The sequence below is a fragment of the Engystomops pustulosus genome, chromosome 5 (genome assembly GCF_040894005.1).
Source record: "Engystomops pustulosus chromosome 5, aEngPut4.maternal, whole genome shotgun sequence".
In the NCBI taxonomy this organism is placed as follows: domain Eukaryota; kingdom Metazoa; phylum Chordata; class Amphibia; order Anura; family Leptodactylidae; genus Engystomops; species Engystomops pustulosus.
In genome coordinates this window covers 108,084,390-108,105,844 of record NC_092415.1, presented here as the reverse complement: position 1 = coordinate 108,105,844, position 21,455 = coordinate 108,084,390, and the positions used below count along the sequence as shown (strand labels likewise).

The 21,455-nt window shown below is 41.8% G+C and overlaps 1 protein-coding gene across 12 annotated transcripts in view; it reads left to right on the top strand.

Moving 5' to 3' along the window:
* The window catches only part of LOC140133134 (uncharacterized), a 75,921-nt gene that overhangs the window by 15,163 nt on the left and 39,303 nt on the right, over positions 1 to 21,455 (top strand). For all 12 annotated transcript variants that reach the window (XM_072152840.1, XM_072152839.1, XM_072152837.1 and 9 more), the window contains exons 5-6: positions 16,694 to 16,754; positions 17,770 to 17,901. In XM_072152840.1, the coding sequence (XP_072008941.1) occupies positions 16,694 to 16,754; positions 17,770 to 17,901 (193 nt within the window). The remainder of the gene's footprint in view (positions 1 to 16,693; positions 16,755 to 17,769; positions 17,902 to 21,455) is intronic.

Sequence of the window (21,455 nt, the reverse complement as noted above, 5' to 3'; positions counted from 1 at the left end):
GATGATATATTTTGTGTTTAGTTATGAAAAAAAACAAAATTTGGCAAAAATTTTGAAAAATTCTTTATTTTCAAAGTTCTAAAATCTCTACTTTTGATGCAGATAGTCATAGCACCCAAATAAATTCATAACTTACATTTTCTAAATGTCAGCTTTATGTTGGATGGTTTTTTAAGATTCCACATATTTTACTAGAATGTTATGAGGCTCAGAATTTGGGTGCCATTTTTCACATTTTTGGGAAAATCTCCAAAACTAATATTTAGATGGACCTGCTCAACTTCTAATTGACACTGAGAGGCCTAAATAATAGCTAGACTCGTAAATTTCCGCATTATGGAAACTACACACCTCAACGTATGAAAAAGCACTTTGAAGAAGTTTAACCCTTTAGATGTTTTATAGGGGTTAAAACAAAATAGAGGTGTGGTCTACAAATTGTAATATTTTTTCACAATACACTCATTTTGGGTGGAAGATTAAACATTTGTAATGGATTAAATGAATAAAGGCTCCACAAAGTTTGATACCCAATTTCTCCCGAGTACACAGATACCCCATATGTGGTGGTAACCTGCTGTGTGGGCGCATGGCCAGGCATAGAAGGGAAGGAGGCGCCATCCAGATCAGATTTGCTATGTCACATTGTACAGGCTATAATCTTTTTTTTTTTTTTTTTTTTTTTTTTTTTTTTTTTTTTGTGGCCCTATAGGGGCTTATTTTTTGCCACATGAGATGCACTTTTCTGTTACATAATTTTGGGGCATCTATAGCTAATTGGTGAGATTTTATTAACTCTTTGTTGGTGGAGGAAATGAAAATCATCAATTTTTAGGAACCTTTTTGTATTTTTTTTTTTTGGGCTGTTTACCATACCTTAAAAAAAGTATATTATTTTTATTCTATGGGTCTCCATGATTACGAAAAGACCTTATTTATATAGTTTTTTTTTTTTAAATTCCCATTTTACTGAATAAAAAGTAAATAGGCAAAAATGTAAATTTTAGCATCACTGACTTTCATATGCATAACTTTTTTTATTTTTCGGCTTACAAATCTGGTTAGGGGTTTATGTTTTGCGAGAAGGATTGTTCTTTTTAGTGGTCTTATTTTAGAGTGCGTAACTTCTTTAAATCACTTTCCACCACGTTCCATGACGGCCCCCACCTGGAGGATGCTCCTATATCCTGTAGGGACAGGAAGTGCAAGAGATTAAAAGCTCCTCCCTAGCACCCAACACCAGTGTCTTCCTGTCCCTACGGGATATAGGATGCAAGAGAGTCTCCCTAGGGAGACACGAGATTCAAATTCTCCTTTTTACTTTTTACTTTTTATTTTTTACTTTTTGATTTTTACTTTTACATTTTTGCTGGGTTCCGCCTCACAACCGAGTGGGGGGAACACCAAAATATACCTCCTCCCCACCCCCCGTTCTTCCAGCCCAACCAACGGTCCCGGGAGACCAATGCTGGGTGGTTGCGGGGGGACATGCAGCCAGAAAATACCTGTGGCTGGGGCCCTTTTCTCTGCTGGAGGAACGGCGTGTGAGGGGCATCGGTCCTCGGCGGTGGTAGGGTTCCGGCTCTGGCAGGGATGATGGCGTGTACGCGCGCACGGGCTTCTTAGGTGCGCGGTTCCGGAATGGCCGCGTACCGGAAGTCGGGCCGCGTTGCGTCATCAAGATGACGCGACTTCCGGTGAGCGCGTCATCAAGGCGACAGGGTCGCGTCATTGGGGGCGGACCCGAAAGCCGGCTCCGTGGACGCATGCGCAGGTCCAGGAGCCCGATCGCTTCCGGTTTCACCGGAAGGGGGAGGAGGGACGAGCCTCTCCAGACGCGGCAAGAAACAGATTTAAGCGTCCCTGGAGAAACCTAGTCGGTGGCTCTGGTGCTTCCAGCAAATATGGCTGATGACGCATCCAACCTGTTCCAGGTCCTGGTACCCGTAAGTACAAGCCCTGGGCTGACCTCTTCTCTCTCACCATACATTTCATACCTGTCTATTAACTGTTATCATGTATGCTTCTCTTAGGGAAAAGAGCAGAAAGAACCTAAAGAGAAAGAACAGAGAGAGAGAGATAAACCCCTTAAAAAACCCTCTAAAAGATGTGCCTTATGTAATTCTAAATTACCCGAGGATTATAGGAAAAGCCTGTGTTCTGACTGTCTGACCAAAATTTTAAAAGAGGAAAGATCGTCATTAATGGACGAAATAAGATCCGCAATAAAGGAAGAAGTTTCCTCCTCTATTGCTGCTCATTTACCCGAACCACCTAGGAAAAAACCTAGATACGTTCAGTCATCCTCTTCTGATCAAGATTCAGATTTCCCTTCCCATTCTATAGATGATAGACCGGAAGAAAGCCTAGAGGGGGGACATTCTAAAGATCAAGGGCACACAAAGTATTTGTTTGCGTCCGAAGATCTAGACAACTTATTAAAAGCCCTGAGAAACACACTAGAAATTGAAGATGTGTCAGAACCAACCTCAGTACAGAGTGACCTCTTTGGGGGACTTAAATACAGAAAGAAAAGTTTCTTTCCTGTAATTGACACACTAAAAGATTTAGTATTATTTGAGTGGAAGGAGCCAGAAAAAAGAATTTCTATCCCCAAAGAATTCCGAAATAGGTTGCAATTTGAGGATAATACATTATGGGATGAAATACCTAAAGTCGACATACAAGTTGCTAAGGTAGTAAAAAAGACGGATCTCCCATTTGAAGACAGTGCCCAATTAAAAGACCCCCTTGACCGTAAATCTGATGCCTTACTTAAGAGGGCTTGGGAGACGTCTTCTTTAAATATTAAGACCAACATTGCCTCCACTTCTGTCGCCAGGACTCTATATTTTTGGTTGTCAGAATTGGAATCACACCTGGTAAATAAAACCTCTAGAGATTCCATTATAGAGTCTTTACCCCTCCTCAAATCTGCCACAGCATTTCTAGCGGATGCTTCTGCTGAAGCTTTAAGGTTTTCGGCCAAAGAGGCGGCCTTGACCAATTCTGTCCGGAGATCTCTCTGGTTAAAACAGTGGGGTGGGGATACAAAATCTAAATCTATGCTCTGCGGTATCCCATTCCAAGGTGAATTTTTGTTTGGCAGCGAATTAGACTCTATACTAGAGAATGCTGCAGACAGAAAAAAGGGGTTTCCGGTTAATAGAATTCCCCCTAAAAAACCTTCCTTTCCCTTTCCCTTTCGTACTTCCAGGGAAGAGAAACCTCCCTTTAGGGGCAAAGGAAAGACAGGTAGATGGAGCTACGCAAAAGGAGGCGCAGGTCGAGGGTTTTTCTCTAACCCCGACCACAAGCAGAGGAAACAATGACTTACAGGTGGGGGGGAGACTTTCCCATTTCAGGCCCGAATGGGAAAAAATCTGCCAAAACCCTTGGATACTCCAGACCATCCAGTCAGGTTACAGGGTAGAGTTTCTCCATATTCCCCCACAACATTTTCAGAACCCAAATCTGCCAGAAAATCAAACTCTCCACCTCTGGACCAACATCCAACAGTTACTTCAGATGGATGTGATTGTTCCAGTCCAGGAGATAGAAAAAGGGGAAGGATTTTATTCCCCTCTATTTATGATAAAAAAACCCAATGGGTCTTACCGTCTAATTATAAATCTAAAAAAATTAAACAGGTTTATAAAGTACAGACACTTCAAGATGGAATCGATAAAGTCAGCAACCCCCTTGATAGGAAAAAATTATTTTCTATGTACGATCGATCTAAAAGACGCGTACTATCACGTCCCTATTTGCCAGGATCACCAGAAATATCTAAGGTTCACAGTTCGTTCCCCGGGGGGAAAAATACTTCATTTTCAGTTCAAAGCCCTACCATTTGGGATCTCTTCGGCACCCCGTATTTTTACAAAAATTATGGCAGAGGTAGTGGCCCACCTAAGGTTGAAGGGCATAATTATAGTTCCTTACCTAGACGACCTACTTCTAGTTGCCAAGACCAAATTAGAACTAAAGACCCACCTTCAGATAGTCATAGGTCTCCTCCAGGACTTAGGTTGGGTCATAAACAAGAAAAAATCAGATTTAAAACCAGAGACGGTAAAAAAGTTTCTAGGGGTAAAACTAGATTCTGTGAAACAGAGTTCTTTCCTACCGTTAGAAAAGATCCAAAAAATAAAGGAAAATATAAGTCTCTTCCAGAGGAAAGAGTCGTGCAGCATTCGAGCAGCTCTGAGTCTTCTGGGCCTTCTGACGTCCTGTATCCAGTGCGTGTCTTGGGCTCAAAACCACACAAGGACTATGCAGGCTTGGACAATCCGGGTGTGGGACAAAAACCCTCTACATCTAGACCACAAGGTAAAAATTCCCCTTTCAGTTAAACATTCACTATCCTGGTGGAAGAATCCCATAAACTTAAAGAAAGGAGTTTGGTGGAACCCAAACCCAATCTTAACAATACGAACAGACGCAAGCCTGTCAGGTTGGGGGGCTGCATTGGCAGGCCACTATTTTCAAGGTCAGTGGGACAACCAGACTTGTTCTAGGTCCTCAAACTTCCGGGAGTTAAAGGCAGTCCTAGAAACATTCAAAAAGGGCCACTTGTATATAAAAAATCAACACATAAAAATCCTTTCTGATAACACTACTACAGTAGCTTATCTGCGCAGACAAGGGGGCACAAAGTCTAAATTTTTGTCAGAGTTATCACATCAAATTTTTAGGTGGGCAGAAACACATTTTCTATCCCTCTCAGCTGTCCATCTCAAAGGTACAGAAAATATAGAAGCAGACTTCTTAAGCCGGGTTACATTAGATCCTCATGAATGGTCACTAAACCCGCAAACTTTTAGGGAAATCTGTCATATCTGGGGGTCTCCAACCTTAGATCTTTTCGCAACCCAATAAATCCCCTAAATACTTTTCTTTAGACCATAGGGGCTCTCCTACGGGGTTAGATGCCTTCAGTCATACATGGGGGTCGGGGTTAGTCTATGCCTTCCCTCCCATACCCCTAATTCCCAAAATCTTACAGAAATTAAGAACAGAACGGGTATTATTGATTCTTATTGCTCCATACTGGCCAAAAAGAAGTTGGTTCCCGGTTATTCAGGAACTAGCTATAGATAATCCTGTTCATCTACCTTATCGTCAGGATCTTCTTCTACAGGGTCCACTGTATCATCAAGACGTGCGACATCTAAAGCTCACGGCCTGGATCCTGAGAGGGCATACCTAATGACCAAAGGCCTTTCTACCGAAGTGATCGACACTATTCAAGCAAGCAGGAAACCAGTGACTAACGCAATTTATGCCAAGATCTGGAAAAAATTCTGTACATGGTGCGGGGATTATCCTCCTTCTCCAGAAAATCCAAACTTAAGTCAAATTTTAGATTTCTTACAGGCTGGGTTTTCTCTAGGTCTTAAACCAAGCACCCTTAAGGTCCAAATTTCGGCCTTAAGTATATATTTTGACTTCCCCCTAGCAGATCACAGATGGATCAAAAGATTCATTAAGGGCTGTTCTCGTATTAAACCGCATATACACAACCCAGTCCCCTCTTGGGATCTCTCTCTGGTCCTAAATATTCTCACAGAGCCCCCCTTTGAGCCTCTGGATTCTGCAAACATGAAAATCCTCACATTTAAAACGATCTTCCTGATATCAATTACCACAGCACGCAGACTGGGCGAAATCCAGGCCCTCTCACGCAGAGAACCCTTTCTAAGAATTTTAGATGACAAGATAATTCTCAAACTAGATCCCCTCTTCCTCCCTAAAGTTGTGTCTGAATTCCACCGTAGACAGGAAATTATTCTTCCCTCCTTTTGTGCTAATCCTAAATCTGAACGGGAAAAGAAGTGGCAGACTTTAGATGTTAGGAGATGTGTTCTGTTTTACTTAGAAGCAACAAAAGAGTGGTGTAAAGATTCCAGTTTATTAGTCAACTTTGGGGGAAAGAATAGAGGGTTAAAAGCCTCAAAAGCAACCTTAGCCAGATGGATTAAATCCACCATATCTCTCTGCTACAAGACCGCAGACACTTCCCTTCCGGGGGATATTAAAGCCCATTCCACTAGGGCCATGGCAACATCATGGGCCGAAAAAAGGGGTACATCTCTGGACCAAATATGCCGAGCAGCAACGTGGTCAAGTTCCTCGACCTTTGCAAAGCACTATCGTTTGGATATTGCCTCCCAGGAGGACCTGGCATTCGGCAGGAAAATCCTGCAGGCGGTGGTCCCTCCCAAATAATGGGGTAATCTGGTAAGTCTCCAGGTGGGGGCCGTCATGGAACGTGGTGGAAATATGGAATTAGACTTACCGGTAATTCGGTTTCCACTAGTGACCATGACGGCCCCCCATTATTTCCCTCCCTTTCTTCTTTCTTGGAGATGGTTCTATGGAAATTTTTTTGCACTTGCATCCTTCCGGGTGGTACTTTGGTAGACACTGGTGTTGGGTGCTAGGGAGGAGCTTTTAATCTCTTGCACTTCCTGTCCCTACATGATATAGGAGCATCCTCCAGGTGGGGGCCGTCATGGTCACTAGTGGAAACCGAATTACCGGTAAGTCTAATTCCATATTTTTTAGAGCATTTTAAAATTCTTTTTTTCGCAGGGTTTTTGAGGTTTTTTTTTAATGGGGTTCATTTTGCAGGTCCAATAAAGACTCTATTTTATTATGCAGATTGTACGGATGTAGCGATACCAAATATGTGGGGGTTTTGTGTATTTTATTCAATTTTACTGAATAAAATCTAATTTGGAGACAATTTTGTTCATTTTAGCATCACCATCTTTTCATATGCGTAACTTTTTTATTTTGCGGCTTACAAATCTGGTTAAGGGCTTATCTTTTGTGAGAAGGATTGTTCTTTTTAGTGGTCTTATTTTAGAGTGCGTAACATTTTTTAAAATCACTTTTTAGATCATTTTTTTTTTTTTTTTAAAGATCTTAATTAAAAATTATCTTTTTTCGGAACGTTTTTTGCGTTTTTTCCCCCGCGTTTACCATGCGGGTCCAGTAACGATTCTGTTTTATTATCCAGATAGTTACGGACGCGGCAATACCAAATATGTGGCGGTTTTTGGTGTGTTTGTGTTTTTTATACTTTATTAAGTGTTTTTATGGGAAAATGTCATTTTAGGGGCTTATATTTTTATGTATTTATTTTTATATTTTATTCTAATGTGTAGTGTTTATTGATTTTACTTGTTTTTACTTAAACTTACTTGAACTTGAACCAGCGATGCTCTGATCGCTGGTTCAAGTGTCTGAGCACGCAGAGCATGCGCAGACAGTTTACAGTCAGACTGGGAAGGGATCTGACTGGCAGGGACATCGGGCAGCCCCGGAGCACATAGCAGACTTCGGGGCTGCCCAGAAGAGGATTGGATCCCCCGCTAAGCGGCATGGGGGATCCGATCAACAGCAGGAACACCCTTACACGCCGCAGTCATGCTTGACCGCGGCATGTAAGGGATTAACACCCGCGATCGGAGTCAGCTCCGATCGCGGGTGTTACAGCGCAGTGTCAGCTGTGATAGACAGCTGACAGCCGCTGCTTCTGGTACCGGCTCCGTTCGTGAGTACAGACACACATTGTTTTTTGCTGCAGTGTTATAGCTGTCAGTGTGCTACAGACCAGTGCTTCAGCTCATTACACACCCTGAGTCTGACTGAGGGTATCAATCAGCCACGTTGATCGAAGTTTTTAATGAGCTGAAGCATTGGTCTGTAGCACACTGACAGCTATAACACTGCAGCAAAAGACTATAGAAACTGGCAATCACACTGCTCTATCACACAGTGAGGATGTGATAAAATAAAGAATCTCATTCCCCGCTGTGAATTTTCTTACCTGTACTTTGTTTCCGACACCTGGGTGTTTCTGCTTACATTGATGTGCTGTTAAACCATATGAACCCATGTGAAGTGTAACAGTAATAATCTGCCTACACACTTGCTAAAGGCAACAAAGTAACTCAAGAAACAATGTGTGTCTGCAATCACAGTTTTGTCTAGCATTTTATCTAAGGCTACATTCACATGAACGCAATGGCCTCACGGCGGCACCATTCCGCTCCGTACCCCGTAGAAATATAGGACATGTCCAAACTTTCGACGTCGGGCTCAACTTTCGACGCCGGGCTCAATGTTACGCTAAGAGTAGGGGCGGGGGTGAGCGGCACTCTCCCCTTCCCCCTCTCCCAAACACTGCCGTGTGCCCACCGCGCTATGGTACGGCGGGCAACGGTAGCGTGAATGTAACCTAAGAGAAATAAAAGCTACATTTTAATTTTCTGACACAATACCTCCACCTACAGTGAATCTAGGACAAACAAAGGAGCTATTACTAAGAATACATTGCAATCTAATTCGGTGAATACAGTATGTGGCATGTGACGCCGAGACCAATTGTGCCGACATTTTATATCTCACGTACCCAGCCCCGAATTAGTGACGTCTCCTCCTGTGGTCACAGTGACCAGATGCTAGTCTGCTACATGGATAGCACTGACCACATGACTGGACATGTGTCATCCGCCAATTCCGGGAATGCCGGTTCTGAGGTAAATGTAAATCTAGAAAAACAGTGGAAGCGGCACTCACCAGTATTTCTCCTTCTTAGTGCTGTTTATTGGTGCATACTTACAAAGAACTATTCATAGGTAAAATTAATCGAGGTAAGGGGGTGAGGGAGGACATGCATTGACTCACAAGACACATGACAGCTATTTCGCGCTTCCTGCTCTTCATCTGACCTGTTTGCTGAGACACTTAAGACACAATGGCTATTTAAAGTGATCCTCTCCTCCCCTTCCTATTAGGCATCACTCCTATTGGTGCATTAGTACTTTTAATAATAATGTGGTAATATAGTCAAATCTCACCCTTGTAATGTATATCCATCATAACCTTGTATGACGGCCACCGATGGCATTCACCTTGGGGGGGCGTGCAGGAGCGCGGTGCCATCCCCAAGATGGCGGCGGCGCACAGTGTGAGCTGCCGCGTCGTGCCATCCAAGGGACGGACGCGTCCAAAGCCCCACCCCCAGTCGGCGTCTGCCGGGGGAGTTTCCCCTGGTATCGAGATATACTGAGCACAGAGTCTGTGGGGACGGCAATCGCCACTATGTGGTTCTCCTGGTTACCGTGTCAAGGAATTCTTATCGGTGAGCGTTACTATCACATAATTAAGGAGCATTAGTTGCTATATGTTTACTATCATTTGCAGTTATACTGCTAATTGATCGGGGGGGCATATTGTGTTATTATAGCCAATGACATGTTAACTATTAAATAATACTCTTATGCATTATGGTGCAAAATTCTTATGGAAGAGGATAATCCCCCAACTCGGGGCGCTTTGTGCCTCTGGGGTGTCCTCTCCCAATATCTCTTATGTACAGTGTACTATTAGTTTACAGGAAAAAGGAAATGCATTTCTTATACGGTGAGATGGAGTTTTGAATCCATCTTACTTCTGTCTGGCCGTATTATCAGATAGTTTACAGAAAGACGCTCATGTCTAGCTTGTCGTTGAGACCTGCGGGTCCCAGAGCCCCCGTTCTTAAGATCCATCTGCCCTCTTTTTGCAGAAGCGCACGCTGCCTATCCCCTCCTTTTTTCATAACCGGGACACGTTCAATACCCGTGATTTTAAATGAGCGTGGGTCTGAGTCATGGTGCATCCTAACAGGTTCTATTAACCTCGGAGCCCCATTACCTGTCCTTATTGATGTAAGGTGCTCGCTAAATCGTGTGTTCATCTTCCTAATGGTCTTCCCAATATAGAATCTTTCGCATGTGCATGAGATCACATAGTGATGAGTTGATGAGTTGTTTAACTTTGATCTTCTGCCCCCCACACTGGAATTTCTTGGTTTTGATGAATTGTGAACAGTAGTTGCAACTCCCGCATGGGTAGTTGCCTTTTGGGACACTTTTCTCTGACCAGTTATCAGCCTTCGGGTCGAATCCGCTGGTGACTAACTCGGATTTGATAGTTCTTCCTACGGAATGTGATTAGAGGGCCTCTGGCTGCTGTTTCACTCAGTTCTCTATCATTTTCTATGTAAAGGAAAAGACAGATCTTTCTTCCTTCTGCATTTTATTTTTTGTTCGTGTCAATTTGGCTGTGTCTTAACTCTCTATTCTTTTTTACCCTTTGGAATGCTTCCTCTATTAGTATGTCAGGATACCCTCTAGAGGACAATCTCTTTTTTAACTCCTATGATTGAGCCGCAAAACCCTCGTCTGTGTTTTTAATACGTGAGGCTCTAATGAACTGTCCGTACATATTGTGGATGGTAACTGCGGTAGTGGAGTAATGCGGTTTTTTTCCCGGAAAACTTTTGTTTTTAATCTGCATTGTTTGACCTCTACTAATACGTCCAGGAACTCCAGACATTGGCCTCCAATATTATGAGTAAAATACATATTCATCGTGTTATGGACATTCAAATGGCCTACCATTTCCTAAAAGAGTTGGTCAGATCCCATCCAGACTATGAAGACATCATTCACGTAACGCCTGTACATGCGGATGCTGATTAAATAAGGGTTATTCTCTGAAAGTATATATTTGTCTTCGAATATGGCCAGAAAGAGGTTCGCGTACGTACAGGAAACTGGTGTCCCCATGGCGGTCCCCTCTCTCTGGCCATACCAGACTCAATTATGTTGAAAGGCATTATGAGAAAGTATGAATTTAAGTGCCTCACATATGAATTTTACATCATTAGATAATTTAGATCATTAATGATGTTTAAGAAGTGATTCGTGTCCTTCATGTAGGACGGTAGGTTCTGTACGGCTGGTCTTAATAACCAGTCTATGTATTGAGACAAAATACCAGTTGGGCTTCTTGGTGGTGAGGTAATAATTTCTCTGCCGTTTTTTTGGACAGCATACCTTTCTCTACATTCTCCCTTAAAAACGACCTTAGTTGGGATACAAATTTCAAAGTCACAAAAGCTGTCAAGTCCCTCATATACAGTAAGGATAAACCAAACATTAGCAAGGAAGAATGTGTCGCTCTGAAATCCCTAAATAATGAAGAAAACTTAATATTGAAACAGGCAGACATAACGGGGGGGGAAGTACTCCTGACTAAAGAATATTATTTACAGGAAGCAGAGAGGTTACTCGGGGACCAAAAAACATATGAAAAGCTTGGAGGAGACCCCACTTTGAAATTTGTATCCCAACTGTCGTTTTTAATGGAGAATGTAGAGAAAGGTATGCTGTCCAAAAAACGTCAGAGAAATTATAAACTCTCACCCCCAAGAAGCCCAACTGGTATTTTGTCCCCAAAATACATAAGAGTACCGAAGCCCCCCCAGGCCGCCCAATTGTTGCCGCTATAAGTTCAGTGACGGAACCACTATCTCAATACATAGACTGGTTATTGAGACCAGCCTTACAGAACATACCGTTCTATATAAAGGACACAAATCACTTCTTAAACATCATTAATGATCTACAATGGCAACCAGGAGACCGACTGATGTCGATTGATGTTGGGAGCCTGTACACCAGGATACCACATGATATAAGGATACAGGCTATCCATAGAAACTGACAAGAGCAAACAAAAATGCGGGTTATGTAAAATTCATATGTGAGGCACTTAAGTTCATACTTTCTCATAATGACTTTCAACATAATGGAGTCTGGTACGGCCAGAGAGAGGGGACCGCCATGGGGACACCAGTTTCCTGTACGTACGCAAACCTCTTTCTGGCCATATTCGAAGACAAATATATACTTTCAGAGAATAACCCTTATTTAATCAACATCCGCATGTACAGGCGTTATGTGGATGATGTCTTCATAGTCTGGACGGGATCTGACCAACTCTTTTAGGAAATGGTAGAACATTTGAATGTCCATAACACGATGAATATGTATTTTACTCATAATATTGGAGGCCAATGTCTGGAGTTCCTGGACGTATTAGTAGAGGTCAAACAATGCAGATTAAAAACAAAAGTTTTCCGGAAAAAAAAACGCATTACTAAACTATCGCAGTTACCATCCACAATATGTGAAAAAATCCCTACCGTACAGCCAGTTCATCAGAAGGAAGAAAGATTTGTCTTTTCCTTTACATAGAAAATGATAGAGAACTGAGTGAAACAGCAGCCAGAGGCCCTCTAATCACATTCCGTAGGAAGAACTATCAAATCCAAGTTAGTCACCAGCGGATTCGACCCGAAGGCTGATAACTGGTCAGAGAAAAGTGTCCCAAAAGGCAACTACCCATGCGGGAGTTGCAACTACTGTTCACAATTCATCAAAACCAAGAAATTCCAGTGTGGAGGGCAGAAGATCAAAGTTAAACAACTTATCACTTGCAAAACAGATTTTGTGGTCTATGTGATCTCAAGCACTTGCGAAAGATTCTATATTGGGAAGACCATTAGGAAGATGAACACACGATTTAGCGAGCACCTTACATCAATAAGGACAGGTAATGGGGCTCCGAGGTTAATAGAACATGTTAGGATGCACCATGACTCAGACCCACGCTCACTTAAAATCACGGGTATTGAACGTGTCCCTGTTATGAAAAAAGGAGGGGATAGGCAGCGTGCGCTTCTGCAAAAAGAGGGCAGATGGATCTTAAGAACGGGGGCTCTGGGACCCGCAGGTCTCAACGACAAGCTAGACATGAGCGTCTTTCTGTAAACTCTCTGATAATACGGCCAGACAGAAGTAAGATGGATTCAATACTCCATCTCACCGTATAAGAAATGCATTTCCTTTTTCCTGTAAACTAATAGTACACTGTACATAAGAGATATTGGGAGAGGACACCCCAGAGGCACAAAGCGCCCCGAGTTGGGGGATTATCCTCTTCCATAAGAATTTTGCACCATAATGCATAAGAGTATTATTTAATAGTTAACATGTCATTGGCTATAATAACACAAAATGCCCCCCCGATCAATTAGCAGTATAACTGCAAATGATAGTAAACATATAACAAATATGTACCCCTTACCTCGATCAATTTTACCTATGAAATGTTCTTTGTAAGTATGCACCAATAAACAGCACTAAGAAGGAGAAATACTGGTGAGTGCCGCTTCCACTGTTTTTCTATATATACCATTCTATATATACCTAACTACATAAAGGGAACCAGAGAGCCACTTTTTCTTCAATGTCTGTCTGATTTGATGATTGAACTTGGATTACTTGACCCCTATATGATGATAACAGAGTAGTGCCACCCAACATAATACCTCTCTGTGTCTTACAACTGAGGTAAATGTAAACGTTGTCATGGTGACTGGTTTGCATGCATCTAGAATCCGCCAGTTGCAGCGGAGAAAGCACTGGAAAACATTTGTCAATGTATTGACAGGAAATTCTCAAACGGGAACAGTCAGAGCAGACACGGCCAATTTATGTTCAATCAGTTTTTATTAAAGTTTTCAAAGTACAAAACAGCCAAGAAAACCCCAATATATTACAACACGTAGCATAGACACAACCAATTTAAACGGTATTGAATCACATATTCTACGGATCTCTGTTAGTCCACCAATAGGATGCAGAAATCGGAGGGGGTCAAAAAGGAACAGAATGTTAGATTTTATTTTGGAATGCAAATTCACATGCATTCACATCCCCTTCCACATGTATAGCCATTCATTGATATCATACATGCACATGTTTATAACTCATCCTATGGTAGCATGCAAGTATTAATTTCATATAGTGTGAAAGGCACCCGATACTATCAATGCGTTTTACACTTAGATATTTTAACATAATCAGGAGAGATCTCGTTACTTAATATGCAATATGAAATGATTAACACTGCAATGAGTCATAGACCGGATGTATTGATTGATGCGTAGATCATGCTAGAATATTAGATAAAACAAGCTTAGTGTGATTGTAAATTCAGGTGATTGGGAGCCACAGTAATCAGACGATAAATCCATATTGAAGGACCCTTCTTTCCCAATCACCTCCCCTCATTGGATATTGTATTAATTCAATTCCTGTAAATTTTAATACAGATGCTTGTCCATTATCGATTGAATGGACATGGCGGACAATAGGAGTGCCTCTTGCTTTATCAATATCACCCAGATAGTCCCCCATCCTACGACGGAATTCCTGAATCGTTTTCCCAATATACTGCTTCCAACAGGTGCATGTAACTTTGTAGATAACCCCTGTGTACTTACAGTTAAAGTCTTTTCTCCCATATGTTTTGTTGATGTTATTACTATAGAAAGTCCTTTCTGTCTTAATAAATAGACATGCAATACACCCACTGCACCTGTAGCAGCTCTTTGGTCTACAAACCAGCCATGTACCAGATGGGGAGAGGGGGGACAAAGTTACTATGAACGTCTCTATCACAAATTGATCTCCCTTGTCTAAACCTTACTGATTGTGTTTTTTTTTTTTTTTGAGTACATCTTCAAGATCTGGGTCCATTAGGAGGATTGGCCAGTGTTTTGCTATAATGTCCTTATCCTCCTTAGTGCCATTGTCATATGTGGCTATCATCCTGATTTTATTCTCACTCCTCTGGTTCAGTCCCCACTTAGGCTGGATTTACACGACCGGTGCCCGCTGTACCGTAGCACGGCGGGCACACAGCAGCGCGCGGGGAGAGGAGGAGGGGGAGAGCGCTGCTCAACCACCGCTCCTCTCCATAGGGATACATGGCGCACGGCGCTGCATGCCCTGAAAAAATAGGACATGCCGCCCATTGCCTTCTATGGGGGCCGTATATACATTGGCCGTATATACGTCCCCCTTGCGGTAGTGTGAATGCAGCCTTAGTAGTTCATGTCTAGGTCTCCTGCATGCATTTTGGTATGCTGCTTTCAAGCTACAGTCAGGGTAGCCCCTCTCCTTGAGTCAGATCATCAGACAATGTTTTGAAGTCTCTCCTACTACTGCAGTTACGTCTCATACGTAGATACTGTCCTTTTGGTATTCCCCTATGTAGAGCATCTGGGTGATAACTATCCCAGTGTAGGGGTGCATTGGTGGAAGATGGTTTCCGATATACAGATGTCTCCAGGAATCCCTATTCACCCTCTTTTTATCATGACATCCAGAAAAGGTAAAGATTCTAGATGTATTTCACTGATGAAATGTAGCACAATCTCATTTTCATCAAGAAGTTTTACAAAATTACACAGATTTACACCTATTTGCTAGGAGACTCGGTGGCACAAATTCTTCTAATAAACCTATTGACAAATTGGGGATCATTAGACATGCTACCACTAAACAGCCTGGGAGACGACCCGAATTTACAAGGTCAAGGACCTTCTACAAACTTGAGAAATCCTAGCACCTAAAAGAGTTTAGATGTGTTTGTGGATCTAGTAGAACGTGATCCAAGACAGGTCAAAAGTAATAGGACACACTTTAATCTAACAAAGGAGGAGATGGCCTCCCTATGTGCTCTAGAAAAGGACTCAAATATCACGATTAAGCACTCCGACAATGGGGACAATATTGTGGTCCTTGAATCAGGCGAATACCGCAGACTTTAATAATAATAAATAATAATTCTTTATTTATATAGCACACACAGATTACGCAGTGCTGCACATAGCTTGCCAAATCCGTCCCTGTCCCCAATGGGGCCCACATTCTCATCCACCTACCAGCATGTTTTTGGAGTGTTGGAGGAAGCCGGAGGACCCGGTGGAAACCCACGCAAACACGTAAAGAACATACATACTCTTTACAGATGTTGACCCTGGGACTTGAACCCAGGTCCCCAGTGCTCCAAGGCTGTAATGCTAACCACTAAGCCACCATGCTGCCATTATCTAGATCTTCCCAAAGACTAGACTGGCTACGGGATTTTAGATAAAAATCCTACCTTGCAGTTTAGAGAAAAACTACCAAGTTTCCTTTTGGCACCTCTAAATGATAACTTAATCAGTGAAACAGAGTCAGATTTCCTTCTACCTAATGTTACCACAGTAGCTACATTCTATGCTGTTCCTCAAATTCACAAAGGGACAGCCCCTCTTAAGGGAAGTCCAGTTGTATCGTATTGGAATATGCAATATATGTATTGGAATATACATAGATAAGGTATTGAGACCGTTTGTACTGACTCTACCATCATACAGATACCAGATACAACCGATCTGCTTAAACATATTGAAAACATACAGGTAGATGATGAGATTTGGTTAGCAAGCATAGATGTGGAGGCTCTTTCCTTGTCTATTCCCCATGACAAGGTCCTTTCCCAGTAACAGGCAATTGAAGGAGTATTTTCAAATGCAAAAAAGTAGCCTGTGAATCTACAGCACTGAGGGGCTCTGGAATCGCCCCCTTATGCCCTGGTTTTTACAATTTAAAGGCTTGTAAAACTATGCAAATGTGCCTGAGAAGCTCTGGGCTCCATAGGCTCATTTGAATAGTTTTAAAAGCCTTTCATTGTAATTTTTTTTCTTTATACAAGGAAGCACGGGAAGCTTAACCTAGAGCAGATTTTGCCAGAGGGGACACATACCATTGTATCATTGTGTACAATTCCTCATCCTGGTGGTAGATGTCTTTTAAACTGCCTGGTGCTGAATGGGTGTTACTTTTTTCCTCTTTCTGTGCCCGGCCTCTGCTCCCAATGATGGTTTATGAAAAATGTTTTTATTGCAAAATTTTTGCAAATCTTTTAAAATGTAAACTTTTCTTTCTTATAGATAAAAAGATTGTCTGAATCTAAGGAAGGTAGTGATCGACAATTTTTAACAACTTTTCCAGGTAAAAGAGAAATGTACTTTTTATAGTGAATATAATTTTCCAGTTAAAGTAATTTGGCCCACAAGCTAGCAGAAACTTCTATATTCTGGTGGACTACATATTCTGCAGAAAAGAACTTTTAATTCTTTATTCGTATGGCCTGTCAGTAGCCATTCTGACCTGTATTATAGGACATAATTCAGGCAGGAGGGGATAAGTTCATTATCATAAGAGACACTCAGCAACTACCAGCAACACTTATGATGTTGTACCTGAACTATAACAATTCCTAGCATCGAGTCCACATTGTCCTTGTGACTCGTTCAGGTCATTTCTTTACAGCACTGGCAGTTAGTTAGGGTCTCCTTCACCATAGGAGCACATTGTTGTGATCCTATCACATTGCAGATTCTTTTTTTCTGACATGAGATAAATGGCTGCCAGAGGTGTTTGGAAACAGCATATTGCCCTGTCGCTATTAAGGCCTGGGCATTTTGCTTTTAAAAAAGAATGCACAACTACCCGTCGAACAGCTGTAATCTTAAAACTTTATTTACCTTCATAAGTGAATGGAGTTCATAGAGCCGTAATGGTCACACAACCATTACAATGAAAAAAATTAGGTCGCATTGCCAGGATAATTCACCCTTACTTGATCAGTACAGTTTGGACTGGAGGAAACCAGTCTCTGGATAAAAAAGGGTAACAGCATAGTAGGGCTACATTCACATTAGTTATAGCCCCCCCCCCCCCCCCCCCGATGTAAGGTTACATCGAGGGGTCTGAAAGTATCCCTTACTTTTATAGTGGGATACGTCCTCTGTTTCCTTCCCTCACCCTGAAACGAGAGGTGGTGTGAACATCCACCAAGCATATAGGTCACTCAGCAAGATAGAAAGACATACTACATATTTTCACCCTCTGTTTCCCTCTGTACATGGCATTTTCCGGCAAAAAGGATGTTGTAACAGAAAAAATCTTCATAAACCAAATTTGTGGGCAGCTACCATTTTGCTCTATTTTGTTTTGTTCTAAGCTGAAGAGAATACCTTTCCTCTGGAGAATATGGTTGTATTAGATCAAACTGGAGAAGATTTACCAAATTACAATCCTGCTTCGCCTGCATCTTGTGACTCTTCAGACTCTGCAACTGCTGCATCTCCTTCAGGTAATCTTTTGACTTTTGAGCCGGGATGTTTAAAGGGAGCCTGTCATCGGGAACCCTTTTTCTGGCTCTCCCATGTCCCCATAGAGAATAGTGTTCAAATTGCCAAATATTTTTTACAGATAGTAAAACTGTCTTTTTCTGAAAAAAAGATAAGTTAGCTCAAAGTTTCAAACCTTTCTGTATGCAGAGCTGTGTACCTAGCCCCATGGGGTAGCCAGTGAGGTGTGGGGCAGACATGTATGATGCCCTGAGGGGGGGGGGGAGCGGTGAGGGGAGGGTGTTCATTTTTAGGCCACACCGAAACTATGTGTTTGCATTGTGTTTTGAAATACATTGCAAACGCATAATTATTAATGGATAAAACGCAGATATGTTTTGATTTGTTTTTTTTCCCATTGTGTTTGCAAAGCTTTTTAACTCGTCCCCGACTGCCCACTGACAGAAGACAATTCTAGGGAGCAGGGTCAGAGATGGCTGGTGACCCTAAGAATAAGGCAGAAGCAATTTATTAACACTTCTGCCTTCTCCGTTCCTCGCTGCATAGCACTGAAGTAGTGTAGTAGGCACTGCCACCGGTGCTTTAGACCCAGCAGTCATGCGATTCCTGGGTCTGTAGGGGTTAATCAGAGCTGCTGGGTCTGATCAGACCCAGTCCAGCTCTGATCAAACATCTGTCCCCACAGGGGGTCGATTCCCCCTGTAACCAGGGCTTTTACTAAGATAACGACATATAAAGTTAAAGCACACATAACATATTAATAAATATTTTAAAATACTACTACAGGCAGCCCCCGGGTTACATACAAGATGGTCTGTAGGTTTGTTCTTAAGTTGAATTTGTATGCAAGTCGGAACTGTATATTTTATCATTGTAATCCCTGCCAGAACTTTTTTGGTCTCTGTGACAATTGGATTTTAAAAATGTTGGGTTGTCATAACAATCAGGATTAACAATAAATCTTCGTTACAGACACTTTTTATAAACAGCTGTTTATTGTAGCCTAGGACTAAAGTACAATAAATTACCAGTATCCAGTGGTCCGTTTGTAACCAGGGGTCGTATGTAAGTCGAGTGTTCTTAAGTAGGGGACCGCCTGTATTTCCCTATAAAATTTTTCAAAAATCACTCACTACACTATGAATATCATCGCCATTGTCGCCCTGGTTTGCCTGAGGCTATACATATTATATATTAAAGCAACTGTCACACACCAGGGAATTAGTTTATGATGGTCCTTTTTCCCACAGATGTTTACAAAATTAAAGCTGAATTCTGGTTACAACAGGCAAATAGAACAGTTCTGCTCTCAGACCCTTCTTTAAAATTTCCCTCATAGTGTGAGAGATGCCATGTTCACAACACGTAATTGTATTGAAATATCTCCTCCCTGAACACATGGGTCTAGACCTAAACGCTTGTGTCTGTAGTCACAAGTGTTTTCTTAACATGGCAAAACACGTTGCTACTTACCGAACAGAAGCATCTAGGTTAAAGACATCTCTGCTCAGGGAGGAGATTCTCTAGATGCGCTTGATATACGTTTCAAAATACAATTCAATCACTTCTTGTGAACATGGCCCTTCCCGCCGCAGCCCTTTTTCGTATTTGCGTTTTCATTTTTCACTCCCCACATTCAAAAATCTGTAACTTTTTTATTTTTCCATGTACAGAGCTGTGTGACGGCTTATTTTCTGCATAACAAATTACACTTCAAAATGGTGGTATTTAATATTCCATGCCGTGTACTGGGAAGCGGGAAAAAAATTCCAAATGCAGTGAAATTGGTAAAAAAAAACGCATGTCGGCTTGGATTTTACGGATTTCACTGTGCACCCCAAATGACATGTCTACTTTATTATTTGGGTCGGTACGATTACGGGGATACCAAATTTGTATAGGTTTTATAATGTTTTCATACATTTAAAAAAATTAAAACCTCCTGTACAAAATTTTTTTGGGGGATTTTGCCATCTTCTGGCGATAACTTTTTCATACTTTGGTGTATGGAGCTGTGGGTGGTGCCGTTTTTTGCAGATTTTGATTACGTTTACAATGTTATAATTTTTAGGACTGTACGACCTTTTGATCACTTTTTATAAAATTTTTAATTTTTTTTTATGGCAAAAAAGTGCCATTTTCGACTTTGCGATTTTCGCGATTTTCCGTTACGGGGTTAAACGCAGTGAAAAACCGTTATCATATTTTGATAGATTGGGCATTTTCGGACACGGCGATACCTAATGTGTTTATGATTTTTGCTGTTTATTTATATTTATATCAGTTCTAGGGAGAGGAGGGTGATTTGATTTTTTAGGTTTTTTTATTATAATATTTTTATTTTAACTTTTTTTTTTTTTCTACTATTTTTCAGACTCCCTAGGGTACTTTAACCCTAGGATGTCTGTACGATCCTATCATATACTGCCATACTACAGTATGGCAGTATATGGGGAATTTACTACTCATACATTACAATGTGCTTAGGTTTTTTAGGTCATTGCTTAGGTTTACAGGCATATAGAGGGACAATGAAGGGTCAGAGGCAATGCTTTCTAATGGCAGTTTATGAAAATATATTTAGTTTAAGGGGGGGGTATTTTGCCTGACGGGTTCTCTTTAAAGTCCAGTCCAGACCTTATTTCAAAAGCAATTGGTGTCTCCCCCAGCTCCCCATCATATTGTGGCACTCATCTCGCCTTCATATTGTGGCTTCTCATCTCTTCCTCATATTGTGGCCTCTCATCTCTTCCTCATATTGTGGCCTCTCATCTCTTCCTCATATTGTGGCCTCTCATCTCTTCCTCATATTGTGGCCTCTCATCTCTTCCTCATATTGTGGCCTCTCATCTCTTCCTCATATTGTGGCCTCTCATCTCTTCCTCATATTGTGGCCTCTCATCTCTTCCTCATATTGTGGCCTCTGATCACCTTCTCTTATTGTGGCCTCTGATCACCTTCTCTTATTGTGGTCCCTCATTTTCTCCCCTTTATATTGTGATCCCTCATTTTCTCCCCTTTATATTGTGGTCCCTCATTTTCTCCCCTTTATATTGTGGTCCCTCATTTTCTCCCCTTTATATTGTGGTCCCTCATTTTCTCCTTTTTCTGACCTGCTCTCATTGAAGGTCCCCCTGATCTTCTTAGACACCCACTCATCTCCCTTCTCTTTATGTTCCCCCCCCCCTTGTATCTCCCCCTCTTTTATTGTGGGCCCCCTTTCACCCCCTCCTCTCATTTTTTTAGCCTCTCATCTCTTTTTCTAACCCACTCTCATCTCCCCCTATCTTGTTGGCCCCCCTTATCTTCTGTTCCCTCTCTTATTTGTTTTTTTTTTCATCTCCCTCCTCTTAATGTTGCCCTCTTGTATCTCCTACCCTTATTTTGGGCCTCCTTCCATCTCTCTCATTTTGTAGCCCCTCATCTCCCACCTCTCATTTATGTTCCTTCTGACCTCCCTCCTCTTAATGTTGCCACCTTGTATCTCCCCATCTTATTGTGGGCCACCTGGTATCTCCCTCTCTCATCTCCACCTTTTTTTCTGACCAACTCTCAA